At 39.7% G+C, this 19884-nt stretch overlaps 1 protein-coding gene across 18 annotated transcripts in view; it reads left to right on the top strand.

The window, feature by feature from the left end:
* The first annotated feature begins 338 nt into the window (after nt 1–338).
* FIP1L1 (factor interacting with PAPOLA and CPSF1) overlaps nt 339–19884 on the top strand; it is a 70681-nt gene continuing 51135 nt past the window's right edge. For 8 of the 18 annotated variants that reach the window (XM_073342045.1, XM_073342042.1, XM_073342041.1 and 5 more), the window contains exons 1-8: nt 404–579; nt 2305–2344; nt 8283–8340; nt 9649–9752; nt 15777–15838; nt 18301–18408; nt 19378–19508; nt 19815–19883. In XM_073342045.1, the coding sequence (XP_073198146.1) occupies nt 498–579; nt 2305–2344; nt 8283–8340; nt 9649–9752; nt 15777–15838; nt 18301–18408; nt 19378–19508; nt 19815–19883 (654 nt within the window). In that variant the 5' untranslated portion in view covers nt 404–497. Of the gene's footprint in view, nt 580–2304; nt 2345–8282; nt 8341–9648; nt 9753–15776; nt 15839–18300; nt 18409–19377; nt 19509–19814; nt 19884 lie in introns of those variants that run through there. The other 10 variants (XM_073342049.1, XM_073342046.1, XM_073342044.1 and 7 more) reach the window with 6 other exon arrangements.

Genomic DNA, 19884 nt, shown 5'->3' with positions numbered 1-19884 from the left:
AGCTGCAGGGAGCAGCCCCCGTTTCTGTGGCACCAGTTACCCGGGCCCAGGGCCCGACACGATAGTTGTGGGCCTAAGGCAGGCCGGCCCTGTAGCCTTCTCCGCGGGGCGCCCCCCCAGAGGGGATTCTCTCCCCATTATGCCGCAAGGGCCAGGCCACCTTACTCCTTCCCGCACTAGGCCCTTCCGGGTGAGGGGGCAGGCCCCGTTTCCCCGCCCCAACCCCCGTTGTCCTGCCCCCAGCGGGGGCCGGCCCGGCGTCCTAGTGCTTCGGGGGCGGCGGGGCCGGCCCTTTCCTGTGTGTGTGTCAGTCACTCGGCGGGGGGAGGGGAAGCGCTGAGCGAGCGAGCGAGCGGCGGCTCCTCGGGGGGGGGAGGGGCGGGCGCTGCACACACCGGCCTCCGCCGCTCGGAGCTCCTCGGCTGCCGCTAGAAGCGCCTGCGGGGCCCGCGCGGGGAGCCGGCGCCTGTGTCTGCGCTCGGCAGGGGCCGGCGGCCATGTCGACCGGCGAGGTGGAGCGGCTGGCGGCGGACCTGAGCGGGACCGGCGGGGATGAGGAGGAGGAGTGGCTCTATGGCGGTACGGACCTTCCTAGGCCCCGGCCTGGCCCGGCCGCCGCGGGCTCCCTCCCTGGCGCCGCGGTACGGGGACAGGCCGGAAGGGGAGCGCTAGGCCCCGGCGTGCGCAGCACTCACTGTCCCCATCGGCTAGGCCGGCTCCTTGGGCCGGGCCGGGCCGGCTCCCTCCCGCCCCGCTCCCCGCGTGCCCACCTCCCGCGGGAGCCGCTCCGGGGGCCTGCTGGTGCTGGAACCACCTGCTAATGCGGCCGGCTTGGGGGCTGGGCATGGCCCACCCCGGGTCTCCTAATAACTAGTGAGATGATTATAGTGATCTGCGGCCCTGGGCCCCTCCGCCCCATTTCGGCCTGGTCCCCGCCTACTGCCTGGCCGCCCGAGGGTCTTCAGCGCTCCCCTCGTTATCCCCTCCTCCTCGGGCCTGAGGCCGCTGCTTGTTGTGTGCGACCCCTTTTAAAAAGTCCATGATCCTCTCTGGTCTCGTAACCTCGCCATCACCATCCTATTTAGGCACTTCCTATATCTAGACTCCTCTGAAATACCACAGATTTAAAATGTGTATTTTCAAGTGTAGTTTCCTATTCTGTATAGCGACTGTACCATTGGCTGTAGAAGAGCTAAGAGGAAAAGGTTGTTTGGACACTGGGTTCATATAATGCTTCAGTCTATAATCTGTACCAAATCCACTCGTTTTGGAAAGGAGGCTTAGAATATAATGACTGCTCATAATAGATGTGCGCTAAGAGGGGTTTCGTTTTCTGAGAGGTAGTAGTGGTTCAGATGCTTCCAGTAAATCCTGGGGTGTGATTGGTATGGGAGTACTGAATACATATTTAGGGACCATTACTGCAGCCTTCATTCACCTGAGTAGTTTCACCAAAATCCATGGGGTTGCTTGCCTGAATAAAGATAGCAAGATCAAAGCCTTATTTTCTGTCATGCCTTTTATATAAATTGTCTTAAAATTCTTTGAATTCTCAACACCAATAAACTGTCTTAGACGCTTCTTGTTGTAAATTAAAGTTTCATGTACATAACTCACATTTCAATATAATGATAACAGTAAATAAGTGACCTAAAAATGAAAACAAGTTTGAAATACTGTAATTGCTCTTTCTCTTTTTGGTTTGAAACTTGTAGAGCTTGACTTCCTTGGGTATGTCTACACTGCCACTGGGAGTGAGTGTCTTAGACTGGGTAGACAGACTCTTCAGCTAGCATACTAAAAAATAGCCGTGTGGACATTGTGGCCTGGGCTCAGAGCTTGGACTGTCAAACCTAAGGTGTTGTGTGGGCTTGAGAGCCTGAGCTTCAGCCCAAGCCACAACATCAACACTGCTGTTTTTAGCATGCTACCTTGAGCCTCACAAGCACGAGTCTGTTTTCCCTGACTGGGAGGCTTGCTTCCAGCTGCAGTGTAGACATACCCATTTACCCTAACCACATTAATGCTGCCTGCAAACTAAAACCCTGATACCACAAAGGGTCTGTTTGTGGAGCTCTGTTGGCTTAAGTGGGGTGCTGTGTTGGCTCACATGTCTCACCACACAGATCCAACTCAGGATTGGAGGGTCCACAGTTTTATTTAGTGGCATATTTAAAAGGGATCATTGTTTACATAAAGTCATTTGGTATAGGATCAGAATTAGAACTTGCAAGATACTCTGCTATTTTTGACTCCATGGTTTCTAATACATAATTCTTAACTAATGTGTTTTTCTTTTGACAGATGAAAATGAACCAGAGAGACCAGAGGAACAAAAAGCTAGGTGAGTTTTTTGCGGATGATACTAAACTGGGAGGAGTGGTAGATACGCTGGAGGGCAGGGATAGGATACAGAGGGACCTAGACAAATTGGAGGATTGGGCCAAAAGAAATCTGATGAGGTTCAATAAGGATAAGTGCAGGGTCCTGCACTTAGGACGGAAGAACCCAATGCACAGCTACAGACTAGGGACCGAATGGCTGGGCAGCAGTTCTGCGGAAAAGGACCTAAGGGTGATAGTGGACGAGAAGCTGGATATGAGTCAGCAGTGGGCCATTGTTGCCAAGAAGGCCAATGGCATTTTGGGATGTATAAGTAGGGGCACACGAGCAGATCAAGGGACGTGATCGTCCCCCTCTAGTCGACATTGGTGAGGCCTCATCTGGAGTACTGTGTCCAGTTTTGGGCCCCACACTACAAGAAGGATGTGGATAAATTGGAAAGAGTCCAGCGAAGGGCAACAAAAATGATTAGGGGTCTGGAACACATGACTTATGAGGAGAGGCTGAGGGAACTGGGATTGTTCAGTCTGCGGAAGAGAAGAATGAGGGGGGATTTGATAGCTGCTTTCAACTACCTGAGAGGTAGTTCCAGAGAGAATGGTTCTAGACTATTCTCAGTGGTAGAAGAGGACAGGACAAGGAGTAATGGTCTCAAGTTGCAGTGGGGGAGGTTTAGGTTGGATATTAGGAAAAACTTTTTCACTAGGAGGGTGGTGAAACACTGGAATGTGTTGCCTAGGGAGGTGGTGGAATCTCCTTCCTCAGAAGTTTTTACGGTCAGGTTTGACAAAGCCCTGGCTGGGATGATTTAACTGGGGATGGGTCCTGCTTTTGTGCAGGGGGTTGGACTAGATGACCTCCTGAGGTCCCTTCCAACCCTGATATTCTATGATTCTATGAGTGTCTTGACAGTTGTGAATCTTCTAATGTAGTTTTGCAAAAAGTGTATTCAGAACAAATCATTTCACACCTGTTTCTTGCGAAGTGATAGCCACTTGTAAGTCTAACTTTAAATGAATTTGGGATGTTCAGTCTTAAATATGAAAGTTCACTTTTAGTTCAGGGTTATCTATATTGGTGCTTCTCAAGCTATCTGATGTGGGGGACTGGCAGTTTTTTTTTCCAATGTGCGCACAGACCAGCAGCCGATGGCTTGCGGACCGGCACCGGTCCACGGACCACCACTTTGAGTGGCACTGATCTATATCACTATAGAAAGGACTAACAGATTTCTTTAACATAGCTTTTGTTACATTGGGAGCCTACTACTGTAGAACGAGGGACCCCCGCCACCCCACTTAAATGGATTGTTATAGGAGGCATAGGGATATCTGCTGTAATTTACAGTATTTGCAATGAACATGAAAGATATAAAATTTCAGCATAGAAGCTACAGTGAAATAAGAACATTTCGCTCTGTTTTCCAGGGGTTACTGCTCTCTTTGGAGGGCACGTGACACAAAAGATATTGACCAATAAAGGCATCCAGAACGATAAATATGACATTAAAAATATCAGCATGGAACAAGTAATTTTTGCTAGTTCTTGGTTTTTATTCGTTTGACTTGATTAGAGTGTTCCTAAAGTCAGATTCTAGGGTTGAAACATATACTGAATGTTCCTGGGGATTGACTTGTTGGGGATGTACATGTTAGATTTCAGTTAACCCTTTTAAAATTGTTCCTGAGGAGTGGAATTGTCAAGAATGACTGAGATTCCCGAGCAGTAAGTGTTTTCTGGTTATCCCTTGACCAGGCTACTTAGTGCCTTGATGGTAAGGACTGAAATCTTCTACTTGATATGATTTTCTGTAGCGAGCAGAGGGCAGGTGTGATATGCTCACAGTATCTTGTGTTAGTGAGGAGATGTGCTGCTGCATTCTAATTTCCTCAGCAGTGGAACTGTCAGGCCCACGTAGATTGTATTGTTACAGTTCAGGCAGGAGATGACAAAGGCATGAATTACCAAAGCCAGGTTGTTATTCACAAGGATAGGACATGCCTTCTGGCCAGCGAGAGATAGTAGAACATGTTACTTGTATGTGCTGCTATGTGAGAGTTTAGCTTCAGCAAGAAATCCAGGAAAGCCTCCTAAATTGCACAGTGCCTACAAACTCTTCTTGGCATTTTATTCTACCTGTCAGTATAACCTAAGTCTTACAGTGGTTTAACGTCAACCAGCTTTCCTTCATCCAAGAGCATATCTGAGCCAAGCGTTGGTTTAACTTGGTGACAGAGATCATCCAGACGTCCCCACAACTGCAGCTGTGCCCAGTATCCCCTGCAACTGCAGGGTGTGGAGACTGAGATCGTGCAAAGATATAACTCGGGAAGGCTGCATCTTCATTTCTAGGCTGAAACTACACTGAAGACTTTGGCCCAGGTATTTAGGTGTTGCTGTGCTCAGATTTGCAGAGCTTAATTGTTTTAGAGTCTGATCCCCACAGTCTATGGTTTTACACTCCTAAGTGCCTAAATCCCTTTTGAAAAAAGATTTAGGTTCTTAAATCAGGTGTCGTGACAGTGAGCTCAGCAATGCCGAAGTACCTTTACAAATCTGAGCCTTTTAGAAGTTTTCCCATCATTAGTCTAGCGCAATGCAGTTCTGCTGTTGCTGATGGAAGCGCTAAAGTAGATTAGAGATCTGGCATTTTTACCGTGTCATCTAGACATGCTGTTTTAGTGTGGGGTTTTTTTTTCACTATAACCTATAGATAAGCGTGACAATAATTTTCTTCTTTTATAATTTCAGCAGATAATGTTGCTTACATTGATAAAAATAGAAAAATGCTAAAAATTAGCACAGTTGGAGGAAATTATGGGAGTCAGGAAATTATTGAATGAAAGTAGATGTTGAGATTCAAAAAGTTAAAGCTTTATAAACCATTAAAACACAACTTTTCAGCAGCACATGTCAAAATATACAAATGAATATCCTGAAATCAACAAATTATACCTGTTGTTACAAATTCACTATGAATGAATAGTAAAAAGTCTAAATCACTGGATGTTGACTCTATACTCTGCCTATCTGTAAATTTTGGTTATCATCTATGGAAATGTATTTCGGTTTGTGTGTGTGTATCGAGAAATCCACGTGTACCAATTAAAAAATCTAATCCTTCGAAGCCTGCTTATAGTCACCCATAGTAACTAGCTCAGAGCAGGGTTAGATGACAATGTTAAAGGACTAAACCAATATATTCAACCTTTTCCACCTTTGCAAACACTGATGCTGAGGCTGCATTGGTGTTTAACCAATGGTGGAAGAATTGCTAATAATTTTCAGTGTCATCAAGGCCACAATGTGGAGTAGCTGTAGTAAGTGCTTTATTCCCTGCTGGAAACAACTATTGCAAGACTGGCCTTTCTTCTCTGAATTTTCTGGAGCAACTGCATCAAGACTGAATTTTTTTTTACCCCTCCCTCCAGAGGGCAATGGTGGGGTAGAGATTTGAAATTCAGTGCTTTACAGCTGTCTGTTATGTAATGACTTCTGTATTCCACAGTGGATTCAGTTCTAATGGAGTGAAGCTTCACTATAAGAGGAATGAAAGTCCACTAAAATGCACTCAGGCAATTTCGGACTTGCATACTCCCTTCATATGGAAGTAGAATCATTATATATGATCGATTATGATCATGTTCCACTGTATCTATTACTCGTAAACATTTGAATCCAGTTTTGCTATCCACGGGGTCATATTTGTGGACAGGAGTCAATGAAAATTTAAACAAATTTCTTATAATGAAATAATCCCTTTTGTTTCAATCTGTTTTCTAATACTACTTTCATATTGGTGAGTCTTCTGATATTGATGGTGGAAATTACACTATCTTGTTGCCTTCTGATTTTCTAATATCTTCTCTAAATAATCTCCAGATTCTTCTTCCCCATAGTGTTTCATTGAAATGCTCGTGAGGCTTTCTTCTTTTCTAGGTTTTCAGACCCTTGGGGCTAGATTCACAAAGTCCAACATTTACGTGCCACTGGCATTCACTAAACTACTGCTCAGCTGCTGCCTAATCACCTTTAAAGGATAGTATTTAGGCTTCACTCTCTCATCATTTTGTACTGGTTAGCTTAGGCAGCTCTCCACCAAGCATGCTGACGTCTGTGAATCCCTTATTTTTAGGCACCTAACTTTCCCTGTGCATTGTGTGGGGAGCCAACTCAGGGTTGTGAATTCCACTAGGTGGCAGAGGGCTTAAGTCCCCCTTGGGAATCTAACCTTCAGTGTAGTTGTTTGATTTCCTAATCTTGCTGCCATCAGCTCCATTTCAACAACTTTTGTCAAAATGGCTATCGTGCTAGTTTGCTTAATTAGGTGTGCAGTAAAAGTGATTTGTCACATTTGAGTACAGCTGATGATGAAAAGAAATACTGAAAGAACACAGAGCCATGGAAAGTTAATAATGTACCTGCATTCTCCGAGATTCACTGTACTTGAGCGTGTCTAATCAAAAATATTTTCATGCTTATTGAACCAGCTCTGTGGCAAATAAACTTTAAATTGTATTTGCCATAGTAATAAAATGTGCTGGACTAGTTGTTTGATGTATTGGTTATTTTTAAGGCTTTGTAATGATCTCATAATTAATGTCACACTGGAAAATCTGTTTTCTTTTTAGAGTATTGACTATGTGGTAGTTAAAATGATCAGCTGTTAAATGAGTTGGTTCCTGGAGTTTTTAGTCAATAGTGCCACACCTGACCACAAAACAAACCGTCCTGATTGACAGTAATTGGCATCACTGTTGGCAGTGTGTAGAATGGATACTAAACTACCTCCTAACCCCTAAATTGGCTTATTTCAGGTTTGGACAGAGTGGGGAAGGTTGTACTACTACTAATGCTCTAGTCTCCATTCTTGTAATTCCAGTAGCCAGTGTGTCAACAGTGATGTGAAACACCTAGGTTTGAATCCCAAAACCAGATTCAGTCCTGGTAACGAGCAGATACAACTCTCATTGAAGCATTGGGAGTGTTGCCAACTTAAGTTAGTACTGAATTTGTTTTTTTGACTGATTACCCATCCAGAAAGAAGCTGGGACAACAGACCCCATCTCAAATAAATCTGTTAGTCTTTAAGGTGCCACCAGACCCCTTCTTGTTTTTGTGGATACAGACTAATACGGCTACCCCCTGATACTAGACTCCAGCCAGTGGCTTGAGGAAATAATTTTAAGTACCAGTATTCTCTTTTTCAGTTAAGGAGCATTGGTCAGCGTGGCTCTTGTATGTTTTGTTTTGTTTTGTTAAGCAACATAAACAAGGATGTCAACAAAGTGTTAGAAATTTAGTTTAGTAGTCAGTTTTTGCTGTCTCAGAAGCAACAAAACACTGGCTATTGCGTTAACTTGTTTATAAATTTGAGTGCCACAATGACTTAAAAAACAAACAGAATTTTCAAAACTGGTGGACATTACAAATCAGGTTACAACAAATTTAAAGGCCAATCAAATGTTGTATTTAAAATATCTTATACTATTGTGCCAGATAAAAAAAGAAAAAGAAACCTTGATAGAGATTTTTTTGAAGCATTCTTGGATGTTTAGGCACACGTCTTTCACCATTTTAATCGAAGACGTGTCTAAACAACCTAGTCATTGTAAAATCTGAGTCCTCATTTTGCATACTAAGGACCAAATCCTCCTCCTGTTATACTCAATGAAAAAGCTCCCTTATGACTTCAATAGGTATAGGATCCAAACATGGTGAAAAATTGAAAATACAGTACTCAAAAATATCTAGTTCACATAATTTGTGTCACCTGATAACTTAATGTCAACTTTACACTATCTCTTAGAATATTTTTGCTTAGCAGTCATATAAAAGACTGCTGGGACATTGACTGTACTTCAAAATACTGTATCAGTGCTTTTTCACTGTAACATGTAGGTACACGTAGTAACTAGCTTGCATTTTCTGTTTTTAAGTGCTCCACCTCCTTCTGCAAATGAAGAGGAAGCTGCTGAAAATGGTGTAGTGAAAACGGTAATTCTAAATATATATTACAGACATTAGTTAATACGCTTTGCTTTCACATGGGGCAGTGATAATTTCAGTGACTAAAGAACTTCGCTAAAGTAACTGACTTTACATGTTAGTTTGTAAGTTGTCACTTTATTTGGCTAATTTTCAGTTCATTTTTTATGTGCAATGCTTGCCAGAAATTTCTTAACACCCGAAACGGTACTTTTTCTGTCACCTTCTGTGTCTCTTGTGGGTTAACCGTTCACTAAGAATTACCTTTAAAATGGGTCTAACAGTGACATAATAGGAATGTTGAAACTTATCTAATGTTTGGAAAGTGTTTTGTGGTTGTCGGATTAAAAGCACTGTGAAAATGCTAATTACTATTAGTGCTGCAAACGTTTTTTTGGGGGGATAATTCTGATTTTGTAAATGAACAATGGTTTTAATATTTTGGACACATGGAGCCAACTAGTTAGTACAATGTTTTAAATGTGTATGCATGTTAATATTCATTTCTAATAACGTCTGCCCCTTCCCCCTTTTGCATCTCCAGGCAATTAACTTGTATGCTACAGAGAAGAACTGTATATTAAGACATGTTAATAAAATTAAGATTATTAAGGGAAAAGGAGGAATAGGAAGGGTATACATATTGTATCAACAGTATGCCTTAATTTTATGAATTCCTGAGTAACAGGAAAAAATCAGATAATTTATTCAAGGACTATTATTGGTATACATTGAATAGGTTATTTGATGAGTAGTATTCACCCAGCTGTAGAAAAAAGAAATTGTTTATGTAAATTATTTAATGAAAATTTTTGATGTTTGCTGAATTTCATGTACCTGACCATTGTTTTTACCAGCATTTGTATATATTAGTATTTGATTTGCTGAGAAAGTGTAAATAAAGATGCAGAGAACTTGTTTTCTCTTATTTTTGTATTCTTTCCATGTTGAGCAGGTGATGGAAGAGCTGAACTGTTATGGACTAGGTAGACAAACTGCGGTCTTGGGTAGCCAAAACCAGTTTTTCTTTGCTATGCAAAATGTTGCATTTCACAAATAGTGTATTGACATTCAAGATACATAAGTCTTATCACCCCTTTGCATCCAGATATCATCAATGTTTACGTAGACTCAATGGATAAGTTTGGTTTTCCTGGTAGCACCCTGTTGTGCTAAGCAGTAGATGCCAGCTGTAAGCCAAAAAGTATAAATTAACTTGTTTTGTTTTTCCATCAAAGTTCTCTGGAATGGATGCTTAAGTCTATGATATTTTAGGCAAATATCTGATTGTACCTTTTATGTCTGTTTTTGTTGAAGAAGGTGACAGAGGCTGAGGATGACAGTGACAGTGACAGCGATGATGATGAGGATGATGTTCATGTCACCATAGGAGATATTAAAACAGGAGCTCCACAGTATGGGTAAGTTATTTTCAGTGCCTGAATATTAAGTGTTTGACTCAGATCTTGCAGCAAGTATAATGCTTAAAATAGAGGACAACTATTTGTTCTGTGTGCTTCTATTTAGCCTTTTCATCTGGTTAATCAATTAAAATTTAATTATCAAATTGATCTGAAAACAGAAAACTGTAAAATAGAATTTCTGCAAGGAAGAACCAGCAGATGGGTTACATTTTCACTTTCAGTTTCTGAAAAACACAGGGTGGGTTTGATTTAAATCATGATGTAAATCGCTAGTCAGGAAGACTCGATCTCATCATGGATTGCTACATAAAAGTGCATTCTTGTTGGTCGTTATAACCTTAATACATATTTTTCACAACTCAGAGATAGATGTAGGTTTCATTTTTAGAAGGTACACACTATACATTTTTAAAGTGATTTATTTTGAAAACTTTTCAGATTCGTTTTAGAGTTATACCAGAAAATGAATGATTGTTTGGTTATTACATTTACCAAAGGTAACTGAAGCAGATATTTATGAAGACATTGGGAGGCGAACTATCTCCAATTCAACGGGTTAATCATTAATATTTGGAGGATTTTCTTGCCAGGCTGTATTAGGAGGAGAACATCACCAGAGAGACATTTAAATTGTTTTATTTAACTAAAACAACAACGTTCTGTATTCTGGATTTTTTTTCTTCAACAGCAAACATATAATATTTTAACAAAACAAGCATATGAATTTTTGAATTTAGTTAAACATTCAAGTTTTTTAAAATCAGGTTTGTTTTTTAAAATTGTTTTTAATTAAAATAGTTAATTTTTTTTTTTTTTAAATATTTCATTTAAATCAACTATGTGAGCCAGGTCAACATGAGAAACTTAAAATATTCTGCTGCTAACTCAGTCGTCTTCACCTTCATTTTCCTGTTTGTTCATAATCTGGAAAAGAAAAACAAGTTTTCCTGCTTTTTCAGGTCCCAAAAAATTTCTCACTTCGGAATGATTTAGTTTAGAGGAAGAAAATATTCTTTCTACGGAAGCAGAAGAAGCTATTGCTGTTAAAAGTGAGATTATCACTTCAACAGTCTCTGAATCCAAGAGCTTGAATGACTTCTTACCAGTTCACTGGAGTGACTTTCTTTAAAACATCATCAGCAAACACATAGTTCTTGAATGGTTCACCCTTAGGTCTGAAGTTTATTATAGTTGGCATTATGGAGGGATGTTTGCTGGATGTCCATGTCCTAGCCAGCTCATCTTCTTCAGCAGTTAAGGTTTGACCCTGGTACCAAGTATTGAGAATATTTGGAAGAAAATGACCTGGAGATAGTCCTTGTCCCATTTGTTTTTTTTAGTGCTTGTAATTTAACTCTGTCATTGCATATTTCTCTTTTTAAGATCTCACTCAGTTCCTTCCAAATTTCAACAGCATCAGCAATAAAACAGCTATTTCCCTGCATTTTGTTAAAGGCTACAGAAATAGGCTTCAGGGTACTCGGCATGTGTTCAACATTTCTCTTAAACCCAATGCTAAGAACTTTGGCTGTGACAGTGCCATCTGTTTTTTCATGAACTGTCATCAGATTAGGCAAGTTCTTGATCTAGTGCTCAAAACGGTCCACTACTGAGTTCCATCGTACATCTTGTGGGAGAGTTAGCTTGGTTCCTCCAACTTTTTTCAGAGCAGCTGCTACAAAGTGATTGTTACAGAAGTATTTTGCAGTTTCAACAACATTAGCCTTTATTTCTGGAACACTGAAGCCTTTGGCTAGGTGGTACATCGAATGAGCACTGCAGAGGCATGTTGTTAGCTTGGGACTCTCTGCTAAATAATTTCTTCTCATCTTGGATACATTTGCAGCATTGTCTGTGACTAGACATTTGAATTTTTTTTTCAGTTCTAGCTTTTACTGCTACTTCTTGTAAGTATTCTGCTGTGTGTGCATTTCCTGTTGTATCAATTTTTTCTGTAAGGAAGACATTCCCTTTTTCTGTTGTCACACAAGCACATACAACAGGATCATTGTGGACATTGCTCCACCCATCAAGACTCAGGTTAACAATTTCACCCTCTAGACCTTTTGCACACCGCTCAATTTCTCTTTCATACACTTCATCTGGCAATTTGTCTGAGACATCTGCTCTGTTGGGTGGACTGTATTCTGGTCTTAATGACTGAACCGTGTTAATGAAGTGTGCGTTCTCAGTCATACGGAAAGGAGAGTTTGTTGCATAAACAAACAGGGCAATTTTTTCATCAATTACCTCTTTTTGTAATCTGCTGGTTCTTATCACAAACTTAGTTATGGTTGTTTCTGGATGATGGAGAATTTTTTTTCTTTTTGCTACAGGTTTGAGTTCACTGTGGCTATGTGACATACATGATGTGACTGAAACACTATCATTGGCAGATAACTCTGAAACTATAGAAAATGATGGTGAGCTTGAAGGTGGATAGTTTTGAGAATCCTGTATGTTGAGGATGGATTCTCCTAAACAAAATAAGATAATGCAGTTATTTAATTATTATTACCATACTGCTCATTTAGTATTACTCATTGCATTCACTGACACTCAGTACTATTTTAAAGGTGAAATTGTAAAAGGAAGATCTGCCTATTTCTTCTATTTATTTTTATCACAACTGCATCTAAAATGATAGAGTAACAACTATATTTTTTGCTCAAACATGAGAATTTAAAAATAGTTCAGAAGGAAGACAGGCAGTCCTTAAGACAGAACTATGAAATAAAAAAGTTTACCAACCTGAAGATCCTGCATCTTCAGACATGTTCTTTTCATCATCTTTAACGCAGCTTCCTCCTGAAAAGGAACACTTCTCATGATGTTGTTTCATTCGGGCAACCAGGCCTTGCATTTCTTTGTTGCACTGTTTGTATGTTGCACGCATGCCTGTCTTACTCACAGGTAGAGGAACTTCATTGAAACGTTCCCAAACTGGGTCTCTTTTACAGTCTGTTGCCATTACAGGTTTTCCTTTCTAGTGAGAGAATGGTATAATAGTTCTCAAATCAATGAAGGGTACACTCAAAAAGGCCTCAAGACTTCTGAAATATACTGCTCAAACAGTTTCACTTTTGTTTCTATTGCCTGTCCCTCCCTCCTCGCATTTATCTCCAGACTTCTTCTCCTTGTCCAGAGCTATGCCGCCCCCAACAATCTTTTCTATTCATTGAACTTCCTGAAACTTTGCACTTTTAGAGAGAGGTAAGGGAATGACTCTGTGTACACAAATTTGCAGAGGGACAACAGGGATGAGGTCAGTTATTTCTCAGCACGCCCTCCCCCCACCCCTTATTTATATATTTGAAACCATTTTTGCTGTTAACAAGCATGTTATCTCTGGAGACACAAATCCATAGTTTGAGAACTGCAAAACTAAGCATCTCTGATGGTATCTTCTAGACTGAGCACTGAGTCTCATTGGGTAGATAGAAAAATTAACCTAAATAATCTATACAGAAGCCCCTGGAACCCCATAAGATTGGGTCCCTAATTCATGAACTATTGGAACTCATTTACAAAACTTTTCTTAAACATTACATGAATATATTGTCTCATACTATAGAATTGGAATTTATAATCCCTATTCCATGATGAGATATCTTTGAGCTATAATGTATCTTAAATAAAACTATCTTTAGATAGGTTTCTTCCTCAAAAAGCATTTTATTTAAAAAATCAATTTTTTTTTTAAATCATTGATTTTTATCCACCCTGGAAGAACAGTTGCATTGCAGAAACTTACGGTGGCTGAGACTTACAGTTTTAATTAAGTGGCAATATAACCAAATTAGAATTTTAGGTTAATATTTATGATATATTGACTTCCTTTGCAAACTGGAAAGTATTATGCACAAAGAGAACATTAAATATGTTTGTTCTCAATATAGTTTCTAGTGGACAAGGTGCATATTAAAACACCATCATACCTGGCATTTTTATGATGTTCATAGAGGATTTAGTGGACTTCAGGGTTGAACTGGCAGTCCTTAGAGATGGTCCCTCAAAGTTAGGGCTCAGGCACACGGTTGGGCTGTGTAGAAAAACTTGCATTATCACTGTCCTGTATTTTTTTTCCTGTGAATAGAGGACTTCATTTTCACTTTCTGCTACCCCAACAACTTTAAAGAGTACTAAGTTCACTTAAAATTATGGAATACAATTTTCCAAGTGAATTATGTATTTACAAGGATTCTGAAGGAACAGCACCATTAAAGAATGAAAGTCTACTTTAGGGTTGCTGTTCACGTGTAGAATAAAATTCTATTAATCTCATGCCTATGATAATACTGAGCCAAATTCTGCTTGCCTTTCTCATATGTGTAGTCCAGTTGACTATTTACGTGAATAGAACTAGTAGAGTTTAATGCTGTATGTGCTGCAGTAGTACATTTTTCTAGGCATAATTTACTGGGTTATGTACACTATCTTAACAGTCTTACGTACACAGTCTTAACTTTAGAATTATGTTGCATATTCTTCAGTTTTGCAAAGTGTTCACTATTCCAGAGCTTTTAGTATTTCATATCTTAAAATAACTAAATTTGCCAAACTGTGCAATATTAAAAAATGCAAACTCTGTCATCAGTATTTGTGATTGATTGTCATTTCAACAGCATACTGCATGCTCTGGAGCTGGTCACTCTTGGATAAGGAGAACCTGGAGGGGGGGGTGGGGAATAGGGAGGAAGGTTAGGATTACATTTTTCATGGCCAGGGTACCCCTCTTACTCTGACTACCTAGGATTATTAGCATATTATACTAAAGCTTATTAAACTGAGTACAAGGAATTTTAAATAAAGTGAACATTTTTTCTAAAAAGCCCTTCCAGAACAAGGTTATACAATTAATTTGTCACCCACTCTTGCTTTTATGAATGGAAAATAGATTTTAAAATTAATTCAGTTTTAGTTTAAATAAACTTTAGTACAGTAAGTTATTTTACAAGCTTAAATTATCTCCATGTATAATATTTAGTTTTGGCCATTGATAAGAGAACTATAAAATTTTCTCAGCAAAGTCAAATACTGATGTAGCATGTCATACCAGAAGAAAAGTGCTATTTGCCAGTCTTGCATTATTGCAATGCAAATTACTTTTATTTAGGAAGAGAACTGGAATGAGAAAGATGTTGCAGGATAGTTACACCATAAATTGAACCCTGCCTTTTACTTACCAAGATTATATAATAAAAGTGTCTTCACTACATTTAGGGGCAGATACTACCTGTGAGGATGAGCCAGTTGCACACATCCTGGGGTAGAACTTGTTCCGTGGTGTCCTGAGTTACAACACCATTACTGGGCCTTTTCAAGTGACAGCACTCTATTATTAGAGCAGTGTTGTGTCTTGTTTATAGTTAAGGTATTTTTATATATTTGCACTGGAAGTTCAAGATCTGTTGGTATCTGTGAAGAAAGTTCTATTGGCCTAATTTTTGTTTGCTGTTTTTGTAACGTATAGTTAGTGTAAAGATATGAGATTTGTTTAATTTACTGAGGAGTATTTGAGGTGGTACAAAATAGCATTTTCAGCAAAAGACACAAGGGTATGTACTTATTGAAACTACAATAACCTTTCAGTCAGTTTTGATAAATGCTTATTCTTCCTGCTTCAGTACAGATCAAATGATAATAATGAAACAACAAAGACTCTTTATCAAAAGCATTCTCCAGTTCTAGTTCCCTGGCATCCTCTGTATCCCTAAGTGGGCCCTTTTTTATTTCTTTTTTGGTCCTGTTAATTCTTGAGGCTCTGTCATGGTCACTATGCTTTCAGCACCCAAAGTGTGATTGAGACTTCAGTGCCATTTATTAATTGGAGATATTGCTATTGAGTGTTGGAGTGATGCACTGTCTTGCTCCTAGACTCATCTCTCTACTTCTGCGTTGTTAGTTTGGAGAGCTAGAGATTGAGAATGATAATCAAGTCTAGGTCCTCTTGTTTCTGGATATAGCTAACCATTTTTGTCAGTTTTCTCTACCTAATTCAGTTTTGTTAATTTCTTGAAGCTATGGAACAGCTCCTGTGAATCTCAACATCAAGACAGGAGGTCGAGTTTATGGATCTTCTGGTAAAAAAAAAAAAAAATGTTTGCACATTTATATTAATAGAAAAATGTAACCAATGCAGTAATCTGTGGTAGTAGCAGCACATAGTCTGTTTTTAGTAACAATTTTTGCCTAAAGTTTCTGCACAGTGTTGGTGAATTAGACAAATATAAAATTAACATTTTAGTCCATTAGCTTTTAGTGCAGAGGTCCCCAAACTGAGGGGTGCACCCGCCTAGGGGGACACGGAGGAATGTTTGGCGGGGCGGGGCCTGGGCCAGCTCCCATGGGGAGTGGGGAGGGAGCGCCACCCAGACCCCCTCTGCTCTTAGCTTTGCTCCAGCGCTGGCCCCACCTCTAGCCTCGGCCCCTGGCTGGGAAGTGGGGTGGACAGGTGCAAGGGGGGGGCGAGACCCTGAAAAGTTTTGAGACCAATGCTATAGTGTATTAGATCTGCTGATATATTCAGAATTAGGGCCGTAAAAATTGTATAGTTGCATTATGTATAATTTAATCCTAACATTTAAGGTAATACAAATAATGAAAAATAATATAAATAGCATATTATCAATTGTACAGCAGAAGTCCCTGGAGAAACATGTTTGCCTTTCAGAGTAACAGCCGTGTTAGTCTGTATTCGCAAAAAGAAAAGGAGTACTTGTGGCACCTTAGAGACTAACCAATTTATTTGAGCATGAGCTTTCGTGAGCTACAGCTCACTTCATCGGATGCATACCGTGGAAACTGCAGCAGACTTTATATATACACAGAGAATATGAAACAATACCCCCTCCCACCCCACTGTCCTGCTGGTAATAGCTTATCTAAAGTGATCATCAGGTGGGCCATTTCCAGCACAAATCCAGGTTTTCTCACCCTCCACCCCCCCACACAAATTCACTCTCCTACTGGTGATAGCCCATCCAAAGTGACAACTCTTTACACAATGTGCATGCATTGTGTAAAGAGTTGTCACTTTGGATGGGCTATCACCAGCAGGAGAGTGAATTTGTGTGGGGGGGTGGAGGGTGAGAAAACCTGGATTTGTAAAGAGTTGTCACTTTGGATGGGCTATCACCAGCAGGAGAGTGAATTTGTGTGGGGGGGTGGAGGGTGAGAAAACCTGGATTTGTGCTGGAAATGGCCCACCTGATGATCACTTTAGATAAGCTATTACCAGCAGGACAGTGGGGTGGGAGGGGGTATTGTTTCATATTCTCTGTGTATATATAAAGTCTGCTGCAGTTTCCACGGTATGCATCCGATGAAGTGAGCTGTAGCTCACGAAAGCTCATGCTCAAATAAATTGGTTAGTCTCTAAGGTGCCACAAGTACTCCTTTTCTTTTTATGTTTGCCTTTGTATTTACCATCTATACCATAAGGCACTTAAAGGGTAACACTTAGTTAACCTCTGTTGCTGATTTCTACTATTGCATTCTCTCAGCTCTCTCGTAAAAATTCTGTTTGCATTCCAGCAGTGATGAATGAGCTACAACTGCTTAGATAATATGAGCTAACAAGATGCATAACAGGTGTCATGACTTGGACCGTTGTCTTCCCTTGCTATATGTCTAATTTAGATGGTATACAGCTTGGAGAAGAAAACTCTTTTTAACTGTCTGTAAAGCACCATTTATATCTATGGCACTATAAAGTAATGATGATAGATCTGCACAAATTAATGAGTCAAAGTATGTGGCAGAAATATATATATAATTTAAGATCCAATATACAATGCTTGCATTTTGCTATAAAACTACTACTATATGTAAAGCTTTGGATGATATATTCTTGAATGTGGAAGGGCCATGTGATGTCCTGAGTGCAGTGGAAAAGATGTGGTGCCACTTCATGGCAAGGGCAGGGCACAGCACGGAGAAGCCATAATTGGAGACTGCTCTGTGAGTGCATGCATAGAGCACAGCTCAGATTACAATAGAAGGGTTTCAGCATGTGGCTGTTGAGATGGTCTGTACCCTGACCTTTTGGTTCTGGGGCAGGGGTTTCCTGAGAGGAGGATTTGTGTTTCACAGGGATTTTTTTCATGTCATCCACTTAAGTTTATTGGAAACAAGAAATAACTGTGATGCCTCTAAAACCAGTCCTCAAAACACCAATTATGTTAACTGAAATTTCTGATAAAACAAAAACATGTATAAAACTATTGTTTTATGAGCATTTGGTGTACAGTAGTTAGTCTACAAAAATTAATTACAGACCATGTAGTTGCTATTAATTCACTGTAGGTAAGTTGGAAGGATAAAATGTGTTTAAGATAGTAAAGAAAATAATTTCATTTAGATTATAAGCTCTTTGAGCAAGGATTCTTTCTTCTTACTTGTTTGTAAAATGCCTAGCACTCTAGTGCTGTATAACTTGTCAAAAATAAAATTTTAATTTTAGGAAAGTCACATGAAAAGTGTTGCATTTATTAAAATCCCTTTTACAGAGTTAAGTTACGATTTTTGTTTCTTTTCTTTATAGGTGCAAAAGTCAAAGGAGTTGATCTTGATGCACCAGGAAGTATTAATGGTGTTCCACTGCTGGAAGTAGATTTAGATTCTTTTGAGGATAAACCTTGGCGAAAACCAGGTAATATTTCTGCATGACATTCTTATTGCATAATAATGTATACATCAGTTGAAATACAAATATATTTAATAGATTACTTTGGAGAGTTTTTACCCACAGCAGATTAATTTAGTGGTAACGCCCTACAAATGGAAGTAATATACACAGTAGTATTCATGTTTAATTGTACAATTAATGAGCTAAATCATCCAGTCCTTCTTGAAAAACCTGTAAAGGGAGATGAGTTACTCTGATGAGAATGTATTATTCTGGAGTTCCAGGGTATCCACTGCAAACACCTGTCAACAAGTGGTGGGGAGAAAGGGTCATGGTATATGCCCAGCTAAATTCATGGACATCCTGAGAGATCCATGAGTGGAAAATCCAAAGTTCTCTAGGGTTGTTGCCATTGGCTCCATGCCTGAATGTGCTACCAGAGATAAAGCAGAAAGTAATGTTACTAGCAGTAAAAGCTACATAGAATGATTACCCCTTAGCTCTTGGAACTCTCTGATATATTGTATTCATGCAGGGCACCCACAGACTTTGAGGAGAAGGTTGACTCTTAGGGTCTCTGCATGTGTTCATTGTTTTCTGCTTACCTCTCTCCCAATACATATGGTAAAGCCAGATTTGGCCAGTATTTGCATTCTTTTTATCCCTCTAAACTGCTCATTGGAGTATTTTATAAATTGCTTTGAAGATGGAAATGATGTCTTTACAAAGATGTAAGAGGCATATTGCTTTTTGATTTATTATTTGAAGCCTGATCTCTGCAAAATTGGAATGTATAGCATGACCAGAATAGACATCAAATATGTTGAACTGTAGAAGGTTGCATATTATTCAGTGTAAGAAATCTATAATTCTTAACATTGGGACTTTCCCCTGATTTCTGATTCTTTCTGTTGCTATAAACAAAGCAGAAATAGAAAAGGAAGGATGAGTTATAATGCTTAATTCTTAGAATTTGTGCTTTTCTGTTTGAAGGTGCTGATCTTTCAGATTATTTCAATTATGGGTTTAATGAAGATACCTGGAAAGCTTACTGTGAAAAACAAAAGAGGATACGAATGGGACTCGAAATTTTACCAGTTACCTCAACTACAAATAAAATTATGGTAATTAATAACATTTTTGTGGTATTCCATAATATGTAAACACTCCGTCCCTCCCTCCCCCCCATAAAGCTGTTACGGTGCTGTGTCACTGTTTGTGTGTTAGAAACCTCTTCTGTCTGGTACAATATCATTATTAATAAGTTCATACTTTTTCTTTTCCCGCCACCCAGAATCTTTCTCTGTTGTTTCGTTGACTATTTGTGCAGATAGTGGCACTGCTAGGCTGTAACCATGTGTTAGTCATGATGTAGCCCATCAATTCAAAGTTGTGTGGTATCTTAATGGGCAATGTGTTATTTAACTTAGGCCGAAGACAATTCTATGGAAGTAACACCAGGTGCAGAGATTCAAGATGGCAGATACAATCTTTTTAAGG

This window comes from Lepidochelys kempii, chromosome 4 (assembly GCF_965140265.1).
Source record: "Lepidochelys kempii isolate rLepKem1 chromosome 4, rLepKem1.hap2, whole genome shotgun sequence".
NCBI classification, from domain to species: Eukaryota; Metazoa; Chordata; order Testudines; family Cheloniidae; genus Lepidochelys; species Lepidochelys kempii.
Note: the sequence above shows the minus strand (reverse complement) of the source record. Positions and strands in the feature narration are given on the sequence as shown.